Source organism: Primulina eburnea, chromosome 3 (assembly GCF_022965805.1).
Source record: "Primulina eburnea isolate SZY01 chromosome 3, ASM2296580v1, whole genome shotgun sequence".
NCBI classification, from domain to species: domain Eukaryota; kingdom Viridiplantae; phylum Streptophyta; class Magnoliopsida; order Lamiales; family Gesneriaceae; genus Primulina; species Primulina eburnea.
Genome location: NC_133103.1, coordinates 1,232,861 through 1,252,068, shown reverse-complemented (window position 1 = coordinate 1,252,068; position 19,208 = coordinate 1,232,861). Strand labels below are relative to the sequence as shown.

The window sequence follows — 19,208 nt, the reverse complement described above, 5'->3', positions numbered from 1 at the left end:
AGTGGTGTGGATGAAATGGAAAGAGAGAAAAATATTTTCGACGGATTTTACTAGAACCGTTTGCGACGGATTTTACTAGAACCGTCGCTAATAGTGACGGTAAAATTATTAACATTGAAGAATAGACAATTCAGCGACGGTTTTTAATAAACCGTCGCTAATTAGCGACAGGTTTTAAAAACTTCGTCGCTAATTAGCGACGGTTTAATATTTTCATAAAATAAAAAAATTAATTTTAATAATTTAAAAAAAAACTTAGAATCGGACTCTGCTAACAATATTAATGATCTTAACTAACACTTAAAAATTTACAAAAAATTAAAGCGAAAAAGTTTACCCTAACTCGAAACTAAAATCGTGTAAGAGAAAAAAAATTTAAGTGTTGTTAAGTGGTGTGGATGAAATGGAAAGAGAGTATTTTTATAGACAGTTTGCGACGAGTTTTGATAACACCGTCGCTAATAGCGACGGTAATATTATTAACCTTGAAGTATAGACGGTTTTGCAATCATCGTCGCTATTTTACCAAAAGCATAAAACAAACTGTCTATAAATATACTCTCTTTCCATTTTCATACACACCACTTCACAACACTTAAAAAATTTTCTCTTACGCGATTTTAGTTTCGACTTAGGGTAAACTTTTTCGCTTTAATTTTTTGTAAATTTTTAAGTTTTAGTTAAGATTATTAATATTGTTAGCATAGTCCGATTCTAAGTTTTTTTAAAAAAATTTATTAAAAGTAATTTTTTTATTTTATGGAAATAAAAACCGTCGCTAATTAGCGACGAGTTAGATAATCGTCGCTAATTAGCGACGGTTTGTAAAACTCCGTGGCTAATTAGCGACGGTGTAACAAACCGTCGCTAATTAGCGACGGTTTAATATTTCCATTAAATAAAAAAAATTAATTTTAATAAATTTTTTTAAAAAAACTTAAAATTTATTTTATGAAAATAGTAACGACACTAATTAGCGACGGCTTTTGAAAAACCGTCGCTAATATTTGCAGTTTTTCACAAGTCAACGTTAAACTTAACGTCAGAGTAACGGTATGGACCAATTCGAGAATATTTTGAAAACATGAAGGATTATTTACGCAATCAAAAATCATGTGGGACTGAAATGAAAAAAACCGTTAACGAAAAAGACGAAAATGGGAATTATCCCTCATATCCCCAGCCATAAGCACAACGCAGGTATTCATTTACCAAGGCGGTTGATTATATACATCACTGAACGCATGTGTATCGCATATATGCCTATATTACCCATTCACGCAGTTGCGCTGTAGAAGGCGAGAGTATTTTTCTCCATCAATCATGGCATATGAAAACGATCCGTAAGTTTCCTTCCCCAATCAGGAATGTCTCAAAATTAGGGTTCTTGAACAATCTATCACCTGCCTTTTTATGTGTCATTTTTTAAAATACGGGTTTTTATTTAGAATTGGGGGGTTTAAGAAGTCAATTGCCTTACCTTCATCTCGTATCGTATATGTGTATGTGTCTGTGTGAAAGTTTACTGTTTTTACGTTGAATTATACTTGTTTTTTTTGTAATGGATCAATTCTGTTTATGTATGTGTTTTGAGTTCAGTTACCGAGATGAAGATGGCGAGCCATTGATGGATTTCGACGAGGATATCCGATCTGATCGTGATGAGCCTCAGCAATACGACGAGGCGTGGGGCTATGATGATAGACACCAGCGATCTCCAACTCCAGTGTACAGCGACTCGAAAGCGAAGCCACGAAAGCGATTGATAAAAAAATCTTCACCGGAGAAAGATTTGGGTGCAGCGGATTTTGGATTGAATGACGATGATGGGGATTATCATGGGGATGATGATATTCAGGAAGTGGCTGGAATGGTGAGAGATGATCATTTGGATGGTACAAAGAGGAAGAAGGAGAATGGGGTGAAGAGGAAAATTGTTGAGAAAAATAAGAAGGTCGAGAAAGGGGGTAAGAAGTTTAAGGTGGCAAGGAGCGGAGGAGGGAGAATGAGAGATAGAGAGGCTGATCCTGAGATGAAGGAGATGTGGGCCACCATAGCTGGTGGTGATTCGGAGGTTTAGCTCATTTACATGATACTTGACTCTGCATTTTATTCAACGTCGTTTAAAAATGTGTGTTTTGTGGAGTGGAGTATTTTTCTCGTGCTTTATTATTACATGTGTTAGGTGGTTTGCGTAATCTGGGTTTGGAATTATGTTGAATTCAGTGAACTTTTTGGTATGATTTGTATTGGTGTGGATAGGTGAATGGAAATATGGTGAAACATTAGTAGTAACGAATATCGTTAAATTTTACCACGTGTAACTGAGCTCTTGTTTGCTTTAATAATTTTTTTTTCAATCAGTAATTTAGTAATTGTCTGCAATTTAATTTTGATATACTTGATTAAGTTTTGGCGTCGTATAACTGTATTATTTAACTGGTGCATACGAGTCAAGTATGTTGAGAGCGACAATTATGACTTTCTGACCATTGTCGTGATCTCATTTCTGGAGGAAAATGGTCTGATTGCTTACACTTAAATTGAGAATGTCCTGATTTCACAAAGGGTAGAGGAAAAGCCAGTTTTAGTTGTCACATTGTTCAAATGTTGTCAAATATGTCTGTCATGATATCGCAACACTAATTGCTTCATACAGATTACTTTTAAGTGGTATTGGTATTGGAGTCATTTTTGCTTGCCCATGCTCTCGCCATGCTTTGGAAATATCGAATTTTCTTCTGCTTGCTTTCACCATGGATTGTTTTTTTCCCTTCAGTTTGTTCCTAGCTCCAATAACGCCAATATACACTTTTAAGTTTTCGGCTGAATTATATATACATGCACCATGTATTAGTTTTGATGGTTTTAATGATTTGTGTGATTTCAAAATGGTATAGGATGATCAAGAAGGTGCTAGGACTCTGGATGATGATAACTTCATAGATGACAGTGGCGTGGATCCTGCTGACCGGTATGGAAGTGATAATGAACATTCACCTAGTCGTGCTCCCCAGGTTAGAATGGATCTTACTTGGATTATGTGAGCATGGCAACCACATCAATTGTCGTGCCTTATGTGGAAACTAGACAGATGAAATAACCACGGTCCTCTATATTTTGTAACTCTCAGTCACAATAGTATTTACTTGGATAAGACTATTGAACCATCAACCTAGCTATATCATGTGTCAACGCAAGTCGTGGGTGCTCAATCACCTGCTTGTTTTTGGTTATCCAATAAGTTCACCAAGTTAGTAAAGAATTTAGGCTATTTGTTTATGATAGTGCCAAAATACTTTTTAGTAATGATTTGCCTTGAATTAAAGTTGCCATGACAAACTATACCGGCCTGTATAAACAAAAATAGACAATATGTCCAAATTGATTTTGTTCTCTTGCATTCATGATCTCGAATGTACCTGATCTCTTTACACATTATCCACTGCAGGATCGTTATCCTTTTTCTGTTCTATGATTTGGTTTCTGTTGACAAATGTCATGGTAATTGACCTTGAGCACTTCAATGCAGAAATAAACTCTGATCCATGTTCTCTCTCATAGTTTCTGATAATTATTTTCACCTCTCGTTTTTTCTCTGTTTAAGAATTAAGTTAGATCCAATTGTTTATATTCCAATGAGTTTTCAATCAATGTAAAAGGTTTTATGTAGATTCAGCAGCCATAAAACTATATCAACACTGTAATGACATAGTTATTATTCTTTTTGTTGTTTTTATTTTGTTCTTTTACCAGGTTTTATCATCCTTACTTTAGGGAGTTAACTGGTCTTTGAACTGTATTATTTTTGTAGGCAGAAGAGGGAGAAGAAGACGAGGAAATCAACGAGCTTTTCAAGATGGGAAAGAAAAAGAAGAAAAATGAAAAGAGTCCTGCAGAAACTGCATTACTTGTAGAGAAGATCATGGCTGAGCTTGAAATTGTTGCAGAAGAAGATGCAGACCTTAACAGAGAGGGAAAGCCTGCTGTAAATAAATTAAAGAAGCTTCCTCTTCTCATGGATGTCCTTGCTAAGTTAGTCATTTGTTCCTCTTGTTTTGTACATTTCCGTTTGTATATTTGGAATTGTTCTAATCTTCTTTCCCGAGGCTTTTTGTTTAGAAAACAACTTCAGCAAGAATTTCTCGATCATGGAGTTTTAAATCTTTTGAAGAATTGGCTTGAACCACTACCAGATGGAAGCTTGCCAAATATTAACATCCGTGCTGCAGTTTTAAAGATCCTGCATGATGTATGGACTGCGACATTTTCTAAGTGTTCTTGTTAAAATAAAAAATTGTTTGGACACTAATAGTGTCCTTGCCTTGCAGTTGCCAATTGATTTAGAGCAGCATGACAGAAGAGAACAACTAAAGCGGAGTGGCCTTGGAAAGGTGAGTTTGCATAACCTGAAGATTGTTTTTTGTTTTAATACCGTCTTTCCTATTGCTATGGGTTAAGTTGAAAACTGGCCATATCATATTTTGACAGGTCATCATGTTTTTCTCCAAATCTGACGAGGAGACTACATCCAACAGAAAACTCGCTAAAGAGTTGGTTGATAAATGGGTAAAATATAACCTTTCATCCCATTTAATTGAAGAATTTGATACCTCCATTCTGCTTTCTCCTGCTTGAGTATAGTAGTTATTGTATATTGTATCAACGTGGAATTACTACTTGTATTATGATAAAAGCAAAATATGGAGCTGTTCTAATTCTATTTCTAGGTCTGGAAATGTGGAATTCTTGTTACCAATAAATTTCCCCTTTTTTGATTGTATAATTCTAGCAATTTCAAATGTTCGTGATAATTTTAATCATATTTTAATACTGTTTTCTTGAATCCATTCAACTTTCTGAATGTTATTCATGCAGAGTCGACCAATATTCAACAAAAGCACAAGGTTTGAGGATATGAAAAACTTTGAGCATGAACGGGTTTTCAGGAGCCCCTCTGTCAAGAAGTATGGATAATCTTTTCGGCGACAGAAAGTTTGTATGGTAAATGTCTCAATAGATGCATATTAAAAGAATGGCTATTTTAAACCTCTGCAGGGTGACGAGTAAAGCAGGAGCCATGGCAGCCAGAGACGATGACCTTGATTTAGCTGAATTTTCACAGTAAGTTGCAGTCTGAACCTGATTGTTTCTTTTATCTGGTGGTTCCATTTTTTAGAGTACACACATAAGCTTCAGTGTTTCTCATAATTTGAAGGGGGGCAAAATCTGGTCAGTCATCCTCTAGGCAACATGCCTCGAGACCTGAAGCAATGTCAATGGATTTTGTGGTGCGTCCTCAATCCAAGGTGGATCCAGATGAAGTTCGAGCACGAGCTAAACAAATGGTTCAAGATCAGCGTCGGGTGAAGGTTAGCTGCTCTCTTTCCTTTTGAGACAGTTTTATACAGAAAATTCACGTTTAGCATCCTGGAATTAAGTATAAACATTTGGATTACCATTGTCATAGTGTGCTGTTTGTCCAAAGAGAAAAATTGCCAAATCTTTGTTGGGTTTGGTTGCATTTCTGTAATCGTATGCTGTTAAGCTATTTCATCCTTCTTTCATTTTTAGCAGCGAGGTACCTTCTTTGGTGGCTATATGTGGCTTTTCTATGAAAATATCAAAGTTTGATTTTGACTCAACATAAAATCTACTTATCTGCTCATCCGACCAAGTTTATAATATTTAATGGCCGTGGTCCTTACTCCTACTATGGCTGAGCTCATTCTCATCCAAACTTTTTCGTTTTTTTTATCAGAAGTAGTTAGTTACATGCTCCAATTTTTTAATGCTGGCAGATGAACAAGAAGCTACAACAACTGAAAGCACCAAAACGGAAGCAGCTACAGGCTACCAAACTCAGCGTGGAGGGTCGTGGCATGGTGAAATACCTGTAGTGCTCTGACTGCTATAAATATGATTAGAACTTGGTGGTTTTCAGAATTAAAACATTGGACTAAAGTATTAAGTCCTCGATTGACTTGAGTGATAATGGTAGCGTTCATGTGCGATGTATGAATTATGATAACTACATACCTTAGCGGTATGGTTTGGGATTTACATGCATTCTGTTCTAGTATCGTTTCAAAATCTCTGCTTTGGGATGAGTGGTTTTTTTGTTTAGGATGAGTACTTGATGTAATTAACAGGCGATTGAATCCTCCCATCGGATGGCGCATCTGAGGCAGATCCAGCAAGAGCGATAAGCCTAGTTGCTCTCAAATAATAAAATTTTTAATATCATTTTTTATGAAAATTTATCTCTTTGATCGAATGGATAAAACAGTTTGTGATCCTGCATAGTGTTTTAGCAGGTGTTTCTGATTATTTCATTTCTCAACCATGAAGCCCCTTTACATTGCACGACGGCATAACATTGCACGAGTATTCGCCTCCGTATAGGGGTACTGTTTTAGAACAATGGAAGCTCAATGGTTAAACTTCGCTCGACAAATTTCTGCTTTCTCAGGAGGTGTGACATGCTAAGATAGAACGGGGTTCACGAATCTAATAGTGTATCTCAATTAAACTATTAAAGATCGGGATAGCTATATAACGTATCATTTTTTTATATATATATTTAAAGACATTTATATGTGTGTATTCAATGACAAAGTAATAATTATGCACGTTTCTTTGCCTTGGCACCAACTAAACTCACATGACAAGGCATCACCAATTCCAGCTAACCCATGGATACACGAACATCTCTAGGCAAGACAACCTTTGGAATAGCTGAAGTTTTGATGAACTTGGACCATGACATTGTCGTAATTATTCTGCAAATACAAATCTTGGGAACTCTCGGACACAAGTCTGTTGAAAAGAACTGGCCATCTGGAGCTTGTCTTTGATGGAAGGCGGTAAATTTACAACGAAAATTTAACACCCTCCTCGTCTGCTGACGTTCCTTTGAAGATGGCAAGCTTCCCCTTATGCTCTAGCTGCTTCAAGGCTCGCATTAGAATTGTGCGGTCCATTCCATGAAGCTCTGGTTTCCATAGACGGACAAGACTGAGAATTTGTCCGGTTGCAGAAATCACGTAGAAAACAAATAAAAAAGGAAAAAAGGTATTCCTCGTACACAAATTGTGTATGCAAGATTCAAGAGCTAAGAATATGTACCTGTCCCTCGAGACTCGACCCCTGAACGTATTTCCTCAACCGTCATGACACTGTCCTCAAATCCATTATCCTTCACCTGTAAATCACAAGAGACATCCTACATAGAGCAAAGATTCGAGGAAATCAGGACTTCAATGGAAAATAGATTGACACTCACGAAGCGCAATATCAAGTCAGCCCAATCTTGGATCCGATGCCAAAGGATTAAACATTTTCTGTGACCTTTATCTAACCATTCTGCACGTCCTGTTGATTTTAATTAAAAATATAAGTGATCAACCTTTTTATAAAGATTATATCAACTTAATAGTTCCGTACAACATGTACACACCTTCGGAAACTAAGGCTGACAGAAATGCCTCCCTGGCTTCATGACTTAAAGATCCTGTAGTATCAGGATCCGAACATTAAACGATCAACAATCAAAATCACAAACTTTTTGCAATAATAATAATAACTGAAATACAAAAATAAAAGGTCACATAATATCCCTTAAGGAACCCAATTTACAAGGTTTTTCCTCATAAAGAGTAAAGACAATGCTATAGCAATCCAATCACGACATCTTCTATTTGGCGAGAAGTAGCAATTTGCAAAGTGTCAAATATCCCGATTTTTAATGTTAGCCAGGACTTGCAATGAGGTATTAAGCTATTAATCACAACTTTCTAATTTTCATATTTTTCTTTCATAGGTCACTCCCGTGTTATAGCGCTATTATATACGCAATGCTATCCTATAAGCATCTGAATGCTCCTGTTCAAACAACACTCTCACCTACTTTCTCACCTACTCTACCACACAGATCACGTTCACATTGCTCTACTTTGTAGGGTACAGTTGTGATTATCCAACAAGAGGAAACCCAAGCCAGTATTAGTTTTTGGGCGGATGCTGGCAGTTCAAATTTTGAGCAAGTCAGATATCCATCTCGCTCAAAAACAATCACAATCAATTTCCAAAACAATAATAGAAAGTAGAAAGTAAGAACCACAATTTACAGGCATGAGTCCAGTACAATGTTAGCTAGTAAAGGACCGTTCAGCTGGTCGAAAATGAGTCAATTATCTGTAGGTAGCAAAGTACATTAAATTAATTCCACAGAGACATGTAAAAGAATCAGAAGAGTGGAACTACTAAAATAAAAACAATATGGAGATATATATTTCTTTGAAAGAAGAACAACTAAAATAAAAACATGAAGATATATATTTCTTGAAAGAGGAACAACTAAAATAAAAACAACATGGAGATATATGTTTCTTTGGAAGAGGAACTTAAACAGGAAGACTTACTTTCAATACCAGGATTACTGAACAACGGGAAATCTTCTTCCAGTCCAACAGTAAAGATTTTTTGAGTTCTGCAGAAATCAAGTATCAACTCCTTCCAGAGTTGTATCTGCTTCTCCCTAGTTTCTTTAACCGGCTGCAAACTACAAAACAAAGAAAAGTTATTGTGTCAAAAGGACAAAGGTTTCTCTTTGAAAGAGCCTGTGGAACAGAATAAATGAAGTAATATGCTTGCAGCTCCAGAACAACTTCGATCCATAAATTTTGAAGAAAATCTAGCACCACTGCGACCAATTTCCATGGAAAGCATAAGATTTCACAGAAAATTTTCATCTATCATATCGAAATTTGAAGACAACACGGAAAAGATCAAAGATAAGGTCAATGTTGAGATGCAATGCACACGAGGACTAGAAAAACCTCTAGTCACAGTGCCATGTAAGCCAACGTTCATTGGCATTCTCCTTATGGAAATCAAATGGTGTTTAAATGCATTATCTCCCCACCATAACATGACTATTCTCTGTACTTGATTCTAATGTTACCTAAGGAGTAAACATCATACAAACCAACATCAACTGACACCAACAAGTACAGCCAACATATTCATCAATCTAGGAAATCCACTCAGGTAGAAGGTAGAGATCTCCTTTCATATTATACGAAAATGACAAGGAAAAAAGTATGGCTTGATTCAAGTACTAATTCTTCGTGTAGCCTGAGTTGGCATGGTTTATCTATTCCAATGTAAGCGCTCGATCCCTACCTCTTGTTGCCAAAAAGAAAAATCAGCCACCACACAAAAATTGATTCACTGAGAATTGAGATGTTTGAATTGATTAAACAAACATCATTAATTCAATGAAAGATGTTACAAAAGCCGATGAATCAAAACAAGCACCGTAAAAAATCCCCATAACTCGAGCACCTACAGGATATACTGCGGGACCATGTCAAGAAAAAAAAGGTGACCTCTAGAGTGTAGAATAAATGAGCTCAATAAAACAACATAAATTGCTCATTGTTTCTAAAATATTTCCACCCAAATAACACAGCAAATTCCAATTTGAGGTGAAAAGAAACACACGCCATTTAAATGTTTCTTCACTATATCCCCCCGATTCATAACCTTTTCCTTTTTGTGTATCCTTCAGCAATTAGATACTGCATAATTTCTCACATCCACTCCTCAACAAATTCGATCCAACCACTAATCTTTCGTTTACAATCCTAAAATAAAGAAATAAGCCGAGGCTCTTACAGCTTAATACTAAAAATCCATAAATAACGCTTACTTCATAGCAACAAAAAACCCAAAACAAATACCAATTTTAAGCAACAAAAATTGATATTAAAAAAATTACTATCACAAAATGGTAAAAATCGGAAGAGAGATTTACGTGAAATAAGGAGGGTAGTTAAAGAAGTGGGGAAGTATGAATTCACCCAACGTCTGCATATCTTCTTCTTTGCTTCGGATCAGATCTTTAAAGTCAGAAGATTACAGTAACTAGAACAAAATAACAGTTCTTCGTCCCATCGTTATTAAAAAATGTTTTAAAAAGATAAATTTTATATAAAAAAATGTTTATTTTTAACATTATTCAATGAAAAATTTAATAAAATAAAATAAAATAAAATAATGATACAAATAATTATCGATATTAATTTAATATAAAAAAATAGTAAAAAAGTATAAAGATAAGGATAAATTAAAAATTAAATTATATAATTGAGATGTATGAAAACAAAATATAACTTAAATAGGTTGGATAAAAAGAGTAATCTTGTGGATAAAATTGAGTTAGTTTAACTAGGGCTTGGCAGTAGCTAAATGCATGTCAAAAGTTATAATTATTTGATTTTATGACAAAATCAGTAATTTTCATAGAAATACAAATAATGAGATTATTAATTAAATCAAATTAGAAATAGTTATATGTAAGATGGATATAGAACCCGTTTTAAGTGGATAACCTGTTTTTTTTACGAGAGAATTTGCATTCTTTAATCAATAATCAGATGTCATCAATTACAAGTTTTTCAAGCCAGAACAGAAAATCATCCGACATCCAAAATATGAATGTAAGAGAGGAAATAGAAAATTCTGTCAGAACATGTGCCGCCGCATTAGTCAACCGTTTGATATGATATAAATTTGATACCATCGGAGCAACCTGTTTGTTTACACACATATTGTTCTTTTTTTTTTTCGGGGCGATAGAATCTCATGATAATTTCAAACTTAATAAATCGGAGTGTTAAATAATATAGCCCGTCAAACATTATATTCGATATAAAATTGCTAGTGGAAACAAAATGTTATGATCATACTATTATTTTTCATTGTTTGAATGCACGTAGTTGTCCACTTTAGACATGGTGTTTATTACAAGCTTTATTATTTGAAGTAGAGGAACAATAATACTATTGTGTTAGTTCATATGTTTATTTATATATAAACTTACAAACTAACATAATAACTTGCAAATCTCGAGAAGGTGTTTGTAAGGACTTAAGTGCTTGACCAAAAATTAAAAGTTCGATTTCTCCTGTCAATACCTTTTAAAGATTTGCAAATTATGTCTGTCCATATATTTATGTACATACAAAAATTGCGACTACGAGTTTTCACTATTATATTGTTGTCATTTTGTACTAATACTTTGCATTTGACACTTTGTTGTGTAAATTTGGTTTCATCACTTAAAAGCTAACCATTTCAAACAAATGAATTGCGTAAAAACAAAATTAAATCTTCTTTAAATGTGTTATAGTGTTTCTCCAAAAAAACAAAACAATATAGCTTTTTCTTGATTTTCCATTTTTGCGTTGTCTGTTAGATATGTCCCCCGAATTAGTACATGAACTGCTCCTTTATCCACCCAACCCATTTCATATTAAAACAGTTAGCAGATAACTAAACCCAAAAAGAAAAAAACTTTGACGATCAATAAATTTCCAAGTCAGTATCACAAATAAAATGATTTATTTATTTTTTTTTTTGTTGTGGGGGGGGGTGGGGGGGGGGGGTGTGGGGGGCCGAGGGGGTGGCAGGGTACTAGTAGGTCTCACCTCAATAATGCAACTTCACCATCAAGGTTTCCTTGGTTTGGTATCATCCAATCTAAGCCTCAGTTGACATTTATTATGTGGTCATCCACATGTTTTTTTTTCACTTTATTCCATCAATTTTGGGAAACATAAATAAAAATTTAAATGTGTAAACGAGCTATCCTAATAATTCCCATAAAACATGGTTCAATTGAAATTTAAAAAAAACTGTTTTATATTTTCAAAATAACCATATAACAAACTTATAAATTATTTTTGTTTTTTCTTTATAAATTTACGAAGAAGAATATAAAAATCACGTTTTTTTAGAAGTTACGAACAGTTTCTTGGTCATGCTATCGAATTGTTTAATTTAATAAAATAAATGTATAATTTTGTTTCTTTGAAAGGGTCAACAATGGACTTTTCAAATGAATATGGCAGTAACAGGTTTTCACTCCATCATCATTATCATACCCGGACATTATTACGCAGTCCAAAACGTGCACTCACGTGGACCCCAGTATCTCTCCTCTTTGTATTTCAGCAAATCATCTCTCCAGTTTCTATTCTTCAATTTTACATATACAGCTCTTCTTGTCCCTCTGTAAAAAGAATGAAAATTTAATCTATGTTTTATGCAATAATCTTTGTTCGTGATATCTTCTTGAAAAGGGTAAATTCTTTCATAGTAATACTTTACCCCTTTTGATTTTTCGGAGCTTTAAAGCCCAAGAAAGCAGCTTTCATTACTAGTAATTTACCCTTTTCTTCTCATTGATCCATTCACCTTCTTTGCCTGTCTTTTTAATTCGTACATGTGTGCTTGAAAGGCTCTTTATTTTTCATATCAATCGCTCTTTCGTGCGTAAAGTTTGTTTCTTTTTTGTGAAGTTATATTTTTTTCACTCTTTTTTCATGAGAGTTCTGGATTCTCATTTTTGGATTTGTAATTTGATGAAAGTTGAAAAGTTGGATGAATTGAGATGCAATTGAGCTGATTTACAAGTTGGAAGTTTGTCGAATGTATGACCCCGAATTTTCAACTTTCAGAATCTTGAAGCTTTTGTTTTCAAGTTGACAAGTTTGATCTGAAAATTCGCGGATGCTTGATCTCTATGAGTTGTCGAAATAGGTTTTTAGTGGAAAAGTGGTCCGCTTGCGCCGTTTTTTTGGGTTTTTAGTTTTTGATTTGGAAATTTCAATTTATGAATGCTTTGCAGAATTGACTATATTGCAGGTATTTTTTTTTATTGGTTCTGTAAGGGAGAAAATTCCTTTTGATTGTGCAAATTACTTAATAAGTTTTTATTTTCTGATTTGATAAAACTGTAACTCTCCATTTGTTTTGCTTCTCAGTTTAATAGATCTTGCATTTCACTTGTTTCTAAAGTGTATTTATTGAATTTTTAGGACATTGAAACTTATTGTATTGTGAATAACCGGGGCCGTTGCTTGATAGAAGAAGGGGGCAGATTGGTGTGAGGAATCATGGATAAAAATGGGTCCGAGGATTGGAGGGATATGGTGAGGAAAATGCTTCCTGCAGGGGCGCCCATTCCCGATGAGGATAACCTGGATTATTCAATAGCGTTAGAGTATGATGGTCCTCCTGTTTCGTATGAAATTCCCCGAGCCGAACCCCTTGATATGAATGCAGATGCGATTCCAATTGCTGAACCACTTTCCCAGTCTAGAAGATTAGTGACCCGCCATATGACCCCTGTTGTAGAACCAATCCTTTTGCCCATGTCACGTATCGTGAGCGTTGCAAATCATTCTAATCACAGTCCCAGGATGTCTGGAAGTTCGGAATCCGAGGTGTCTGTTTTGCAAAATGCTGATTTTTCTTCACCATCCCCTTCAGCTTCTCCCGGTTCAGTGCACAGTCGCCAAAGTAATGTTCCAAAAGACTCTTCCAATGACGGGAGGAGAGCCACAGTGGTCACCTTTAATACAGGTGACAGATCTGACAGGAGAGTCGTGGATACAGAGAAACAAGTGTTTCCCGAATATGTTGGTGTCACCAAAGAAAAGAAGAGGAGAAAGAAAACGAGAATGTGTTATAGGTGTGGAAAAGGAAAGTGGGAGACCAAGGAATCATGTCTGGTTTGTGATGCAAAATATTGCAGCAATTGCGTGCTTAGAGCGATGGGTTCGATGCCAGAAGGGCGCAAATGTGTTACTTGCATCAGTGAGCCGATTGACGAGTCGAAGAGGTCTAAACTGGGCAAACATTCTAGGCTTTTGTCACGTTTACTTAGTCCATTGGAAGTCAAACAAATAATGAAAGGCGAGAAAGAGTGTTCGGCGAACCAACTTCGACCAGAGCAGTTGATTGTTAACGGGTGTCCTCTGAAACCAGAAGAGATGGCCGAACTTTTCGGATGCCCTTTGCCTCCTAGGAAGTTGAAGCCAGGCCGCTATTGGTATGACAAGGAATCAGGTCTTTGGGGAAAGGTGATACATTTTTCATTGTTCATTATTACTGTAAATCTTATCTTGGGAACTGAAAATGCTCATATGGTTTTCGGATTCCATTTTGACAGGACGGAGAAAAGCCAGAGATAATTATTAGTTCAAACTTGAATTTTACTGGAAAACTTAGTCCTCATGCAAGCAATGGGAATACTGAGGTATACATCAATGGTCGAGAAATAACAAAACTTGAGCTGAGAATACTAAAGGTTCGTCTTTTTAGAGCCAGATGTTAATGTGAGAATCTTTTTATACTTTTGTAGAAAAATGATGTGATTTAGGAGAGTTCGTGTTTTGTTTTCATTGTTAGGTTAGTTACGCGAATCACATAAATATCAATTACTTAAAGGTCACACCTCACAACTCGTAATAACTTTACATAAATCTTTATCATATCTAATATGGAAAAGATAGGAACAAAAGAAGCTAATGATCTTATGCTGTGTTATAGCACTTTTGTAAAGCTTTGATCATAGTCATACTTTTGTGGATACAATGTAAGAGTTTATGAGACACCATGATTATGAATAAATCCTTCTATTCAATTTGTAGCATTTAAATGCTATGATCGGCTTGCCGAATTAGGGCTAGAAGAGTAATAATATCAAAAAGACAATTTTAAGGACATAGGAATGGGAGAACGTGATGTTTTTGGCTTTAAGTCATTTGCTTTTCGCATGATGTTTCAAATGATTCAATCCTGTGGGCCTTCAACTTTATGGTTCTACTTATGTCACCAATGCTTTTTGCTGAATCTTGGTTTCACTTTTGTGAAAGTAGTTTTTGTTTGTTGTTTTGTACTTGATACAGTTGGCAAATGTGCAATGTCCTCGTGATACCCATTTTTGGGTATATGATGATGGCCGTTACGAGGAGGAAGGACAAAATAATATTAGAGGAAATATATGGGAAAAGGTAAGTTTCAGGAATATTGATGAAATTACGTTCCAAATACTGTTGCATGTCCAGCGAATCGTTTCACCAACTCTAAATTCTTCCAGGCATCAACCAGATTTGTCTGCTCCTTGTTCTCTTTACCTGTACCACAAGGTCAGCCTCATGGACATAAGGATGAGCCTAGCAATTATACTACCGTACCAAATTATCTAGAGCAGAAAAAGATCCAGAAGCTTCTGCTGCTTGGACTGCAAGGCTCTGGGACCAGTACTATTTTCAAGCAGGTAACCATGATGAAGTGGTCAAAAGTGACATTGTTGCTAGGAACTTGCGACAGCTAATTTGGTTAAAATTTCACCTGAAATAATTTACTTTTGTAAGTTTTCACCGTTACATCATTGTTACCTGCTTAAAGCATTTGCATGTTGTGGGTAACTTAGTGAAGAAATTTCACCAGTACTATTTAAAGAATTTGCATGTTGTGGGTAACTTAGTGAAGAAATTTTATATTCTTTAAAGCATTTCATTGTTTTTACAAGAACTAAAGTATTACGTCCTTGAAGTTTTCACGTGCACCTTTCTCAACTTTTCTCTTTGTTTCTTCAAGACTTAGCTGAGATGCTTTTGTTTAAGTTTATTTGGTGTTGACTCTTAAAGTTTTGATCAGGGATATTGAGATAATTTATTGGAGTAAGTGACTTGCTTCTCTCCTATCTTCTGACTACTTTTCCATTCTTTCCATCACGAATCTTTCTCTTCCTCTTGCTAATAAAAAAATAATAAATTAAAATAAAACGAAAACGAAATCAGCTATAAATTAGTTGTCTTGTAAAACCATTGTTTTTAAAGCAGGTATTTTCGTTGCATTTATAAGGAGTTTTACACCTGATTTTCAGAACACAAGGTTTTAAATTATTGATAGTGCTAAACGCCATTTTCTCGGTTTACATGTTTTTTTGGTTTACATGATAGTGCTAAACGCCATTTTCTCGGTTATCACCATACATTTAAAATTATGTATAACAGAATGATTGGTATTTGTGTTGTTGGATGGGAGGACGTAAATATTTTGACTTGGCTATTTGTTTCTTCGGCATCAAGCGGTGATTTGGTTGAGGGCTTTTAAGATTCTCAGCTAATGTTTCGTGGACCATTTTAATCATGTTTGTTAAAAACTCTTCATTTTCTATGTGATATCAGCTTAAGTCAAACAATCTTAAAAAATGCAATCCCTTTGATGGGTTCAGTTGACCACGGTTGGCTGAGTTTAGATACTAATGTTTTCTCAGATGTACAGTGATTGTCTTGTCATAGCTTTTTATGTTATATCTAGTTCACTACTCATTTTTTTCTCACGAAACAGGCCAAATTTTTGTATGGAAGCAAGTTTACATATGAAGAACTGCAGGATATCAAGCTTATGATCCAGAGCAACATGTATAAGTATCTTAGCATTCTGCTTGATGGTCGAGAACGATTCGAGGAGGAAGCTGTATCAAAATCCAAAAGGCAAGGTTCTGATGAATCAGGTAATAAAAGAATAACTATGCTAAATTATATTATTTTCCTGTTTCCTTGTCATTTTCTTTCATTTATCTTTCTTTGTACTTGTTCTCGTGCACAGTTACGAATTTTTTTTAGATTTATAGGAAACTCTTTAATCATAAGCTGTTGTTTACTAATTCAGTGGTTTCTAAAAATGCATGTTCAAAAATGAGCTAGATGATGTGATGTCTGTTTGGTTTTTTGTTTTTTGAAAGAAATATTTGCTACTGTATTTGGTTAAATAATTTTATGATATTGTGCGCGGTCATGAAATTTGAAAATATATTATAACGGGTTGATATAATATAATAATATAATTGTTGTCGGGAGTGATGGAAATTAAATTTAAAATAATAATTGTATGGGAGAAATTGTAATAGGGTGAAACTGAATTTTTGGAAAATAAGGTTGAGTCTGCTTGTTTTAATGTCTGGTGACTGAAATGTTAGATATATTTCTTCTTTTCTTCGTTGGTTGTCATAAAAGTTGTGAGATCGGTGTTTTTAAGGTTCGAGAATAAATTGACTTTATTTTTTGTTCTAGTATCGCAATAACTTTAGTTACTTTTAATTTTTGGATGTACATTTGTCCTATGACTAATGAAAGTTCTAGAATACCTTAACTTTCTTACGATAATTGAGTGAATATCCATCCTACAGGGGAAGACTCGGAATCCATTGAATCAAATCAATGCATATATTCCCTCAATCCGAGACTGAAGCATTTCTCTGATTGGCTCCTGGATATCATAGCTACGGGAGATTTAGATGCATTCTTTCCTGCTGCAACGCGTGAGTATGCTCCACTTGTTGAAGAAGTGTGGCGATATTCTGCCATACAGGAAACGTACAGGAGAAAGAACGAACTTCACTTTTTACCTGACGTGGCTGAGTACTTCTTAAGCAGGGTATTGTATTCTGTTTTGGGTCTAGTTGCACAATTTTTATTAAACCAGTTGCATTTCTGTTGACTCGAACTTTTTTGTTTTCCCCGACAGGCTGTTGAAATATCGAGCAATGAGTATGATCCTTCAGACCGTGATATACTGTATGCTGAAGGGGTGACTCAAGGGAATGGTTTGGCTTTTCTGGAGTTCACACTGGATGATCGTAGCCCAATGTCGGAAACCTACACTGAAAATCTTGATGCCGTGCCCCCGCCGCAGACAAAGTAAGTAGAATTATTCTTAGATTGTTGAGTAAAAAAATTGTTTATGAGGAGATTCGATATTATTGACACCGTACGATTTATTTAGACTTGGTTATAGTAAAGATTGTGTAAACCATTGATAGGGATCGTGTGATAGCTAGTTTTAAATAAGTTCTAGGCATTTTGGTATTGTGCTGAATCACGTAAATGCTGTCTCCTGTTGCAGCCGTCCGCTTTTAAAATCATCATCGACATGAGAAAAACGTTAACTTTAATAATCTGATAATCAGGTATCAACTTATTAGAGTAAACGCCAAGGGGATGAATGAAGGATGCAAGTGGGTCGAAATGTTCGAAGACGTTAGCGTGGTCGTTTTCTGTGTGGCTCTGAGTGATTACGATCAACTGTGTCTTTCTCCAGACATTGTTGGTAGCAAAAACGGCGTCCTTCAAAACAAGATGATTCAAAGTCGGGACCTCTTTGAGACAACAGTCAGACATCCATGTTTCAAGGATACACCATTTGTCTTGGTCTTGAACAAGTACGATCTTTTCGAGGAAAAAATCACCCGGGCTCCAATTGGCTCCTGTGAATGGTTCACCGATTTCAGTCCGGTTCGGCCCCACAACAACAACCAGTCGCTAGCGCACCAAGCTTACTTCTACATAGCAATGAAATTCAAGGATCTTTATGCGGCCCTCACTGGACGAAAGCTCTTTGTTTGGCAGTCAAGGGCGAGAGACCGACCCACAGTGGATGAAGCTTTCAAGTATATAAGAGAAGTCGTTAGATGGGATGACGAGAAAGAAGATAACTATTACGGGGGCGGAGAAGACTCGTTTTACAGTACCACAGAAGTGAGCGGCTCGCCCTTTATCCCGCATGAGTAAAAGTGGTGTGTGTGACTCTTGAAAAAATCATTTGGGATTTATGTATAGATAGTGAAGAAACTGAGATGAGATCGATAAACTTCATTCATAAATATTTTATTTTTTGCATCCTTTAGATGACTTTCCCCAGGTTTCTTGATTGTAATAATATCTGTTGTGGTACACCTTTATGACTTTCCGGCGATTAGTCGAAGAATCATTCTGATAGAAATATTACATGTAATGCTTAACGTTGAACATCGCAGACAAGAAAAGAAACAAATCAACGTGTGAATCCTCCTTACTCGTTCCAAATAAATTGGGAAAATTTTTAATGGAAACACATTAAAAAAGTTTGCCTCAAAATTCACTTAATTAGTTCATTATGTGAATTTTGAAAAATAAAATGGAAAAAATTATTTAGTTATGTTCGTAGCTTTTAAGTGTAACATACTAATTCTTTTTCCCACAAGGATCAAACTGGCATGGAACTTAGGACTTTGAAATTGGATAACAAGCGCAACTTAGCTTCTCCTTAAAACAAAAAAAATTAAAGTTGTGGGTAATTAATCTCCTTGTGTCCATCACGAACTAGGATCCTCTACCGTGACATCCCCACGGTAAAGGATGATGTACCACAATTTTTTTTTAAAAAGCTTATATATATATTTTAAATTTTTTTTTCATTTTTTTGGATTTTTTGTTTTAATATTTCTTTTACTTTCACTAAAAATTTTCATTTTTAAATTTTTTTTTGCTCTTTTAAAAATATAATATAATTCTTTTTTTTTCTAT

General features: G+C 35.3%; 3 protein-coding genes across 10 annotated transcripts; 2 read left to right on the top strand and 1 right to left on the bottom strand.

Annotated features, from left to right (window-relative positions):
* Nucleotides 1-1,156: 1,156 nt before the first annotated feature.
* Nucleotides 1,157-6,246, top strand: LOC140825125 (protein IWS1 homolog 1-like). Of its 2 annotated transcripts, none has more exons than XM_073186689.1 (11): nucleotides 1,157-1,343; nucleotides 1,600-2,074; nucleotides 2,901-3,017; nucleotides 3,824-4,035; nucleotides 4,123-4,252; nucleotides 4,332-4,394; nucleotides 4,492-4,569; nucleotides 4,879-4,967; nucleotides 5,059-5,124; nucleotides 5,219-5,372; nucleotides 5,802-6,246. In XM_073186689.1, the coding sequence occupies exons 1-11, from the start codon at nucleotides 1,324-1,326 to the stop codon at nucleotides 5,898-5,900; spliced, it is 1,503 nt and encodes a 500-aa protein (XP_073042790.1). In that variant the 5' UTR covers nucleotides 1,157-1,323; the 3' UTR covers nucleotides 5,901-6,246. The 2 variants fall into 2 exon arrangements, with proteins under 2 accessions (XP_073042790.1, XP_073042789.1); XM_073186688.1 differs by having other exon boundaries at nucleotides 3,815-4,035.
* A 306-nt stretch (nucleotides 6,247-6,552) lies between these two features.
* On the bottom strand, nucleotides 6,553-9,946 carry LOC140825127 (vacuolar protein sorting-associated protein 25). Of its 3 annotated transcripts, none has more exons than XM_073186690.1 (6): nucleotides 9,821-9,946; nucleotides 8,424-8,563; nucleotides 7,460-7,513; nucleotides 7,286-7,374; nucleotides 7,129-7,204; nucleotides 6,553-6,994 (listed from the first exon to the last, which is right to left on the bottom strand). In XM_073186690.1, the coding sequence occupies exons 1-6, from the start codon at nucleotides 9,877-9,879 to the stop codon at nucleotides 6,873-6,875; spliced, it is 540 nt and encodes a 179-aa protein (XP_073042791.1). In that variant the 5' UTR covers nucleotides 9,880-9,946; the 3' UTR covers nucleotides 6,553-6,872. The 3 variants fall into 3 exon arrangements, with proteins under 3 accessions (XP_073042791.1, XP_073042792.1, XP_073042793.1); XM_073186691.1 differs by lacking the exon at nucleotides 9,821-9,946 and adding an exon at nucleotides 9,550-9,769; XM_073186692.1 differs by lacking the exon at nucleotides 9,821-9,946 and adding an exon at nucleotides 9,508-9,527.
* Nucleotides 9,947-11,986: 2,040 nt separating this feature from the next.
* On the top strand, nucleotides 11,987-18,645 carry LOC140825124 (extra-large guanine nucleotide-binding protein 3-like). 5 transcript variants are annotated; one of them, XM_073186683.1, is made up of 9 exons: nucleotides 11,987-12,150; nucleotides 12,888-13,934; nucleotides 14,024-14,161; nucleotides 14,763-14,867; nucleotides 14,954-15,133; nucleotides 16,213-16,378; nucleotides 17,054-17,301; nucleotides 17,392-17,564; nucleotides 17,834-18,645. In XM_073186683.1, the coding sequence occupies exons 2-9, from the start codon at nucleotides 12,966-12,968 to the stop codon at nucleotides 18,432-18,434; spliced, it is 2,580 nt and encodes an 859-aa protein (XP_073042784.1). In that variant the 5' UTR covers nucleotides 11,987-12,150; nucleotides 12,888-12,965; the 3' UTR covers nucleotides 18,435-18,645. The 5 variants fall into 5 exon arrangements, with proteins under 5 accessions (XP_073042784.1, XP_073042785.1, XP_073042787.1 ...); XM_073186684.1 differs by having other exon boundaries at nucleotides 11,987-12,229; XM_073186686.1 differs by having other exon boundaries at nucleotides 11,987-12,288.
* The last annotated feature ends 563 nt before the right edge of the window (nucleotides 18,646-19,208 follow it).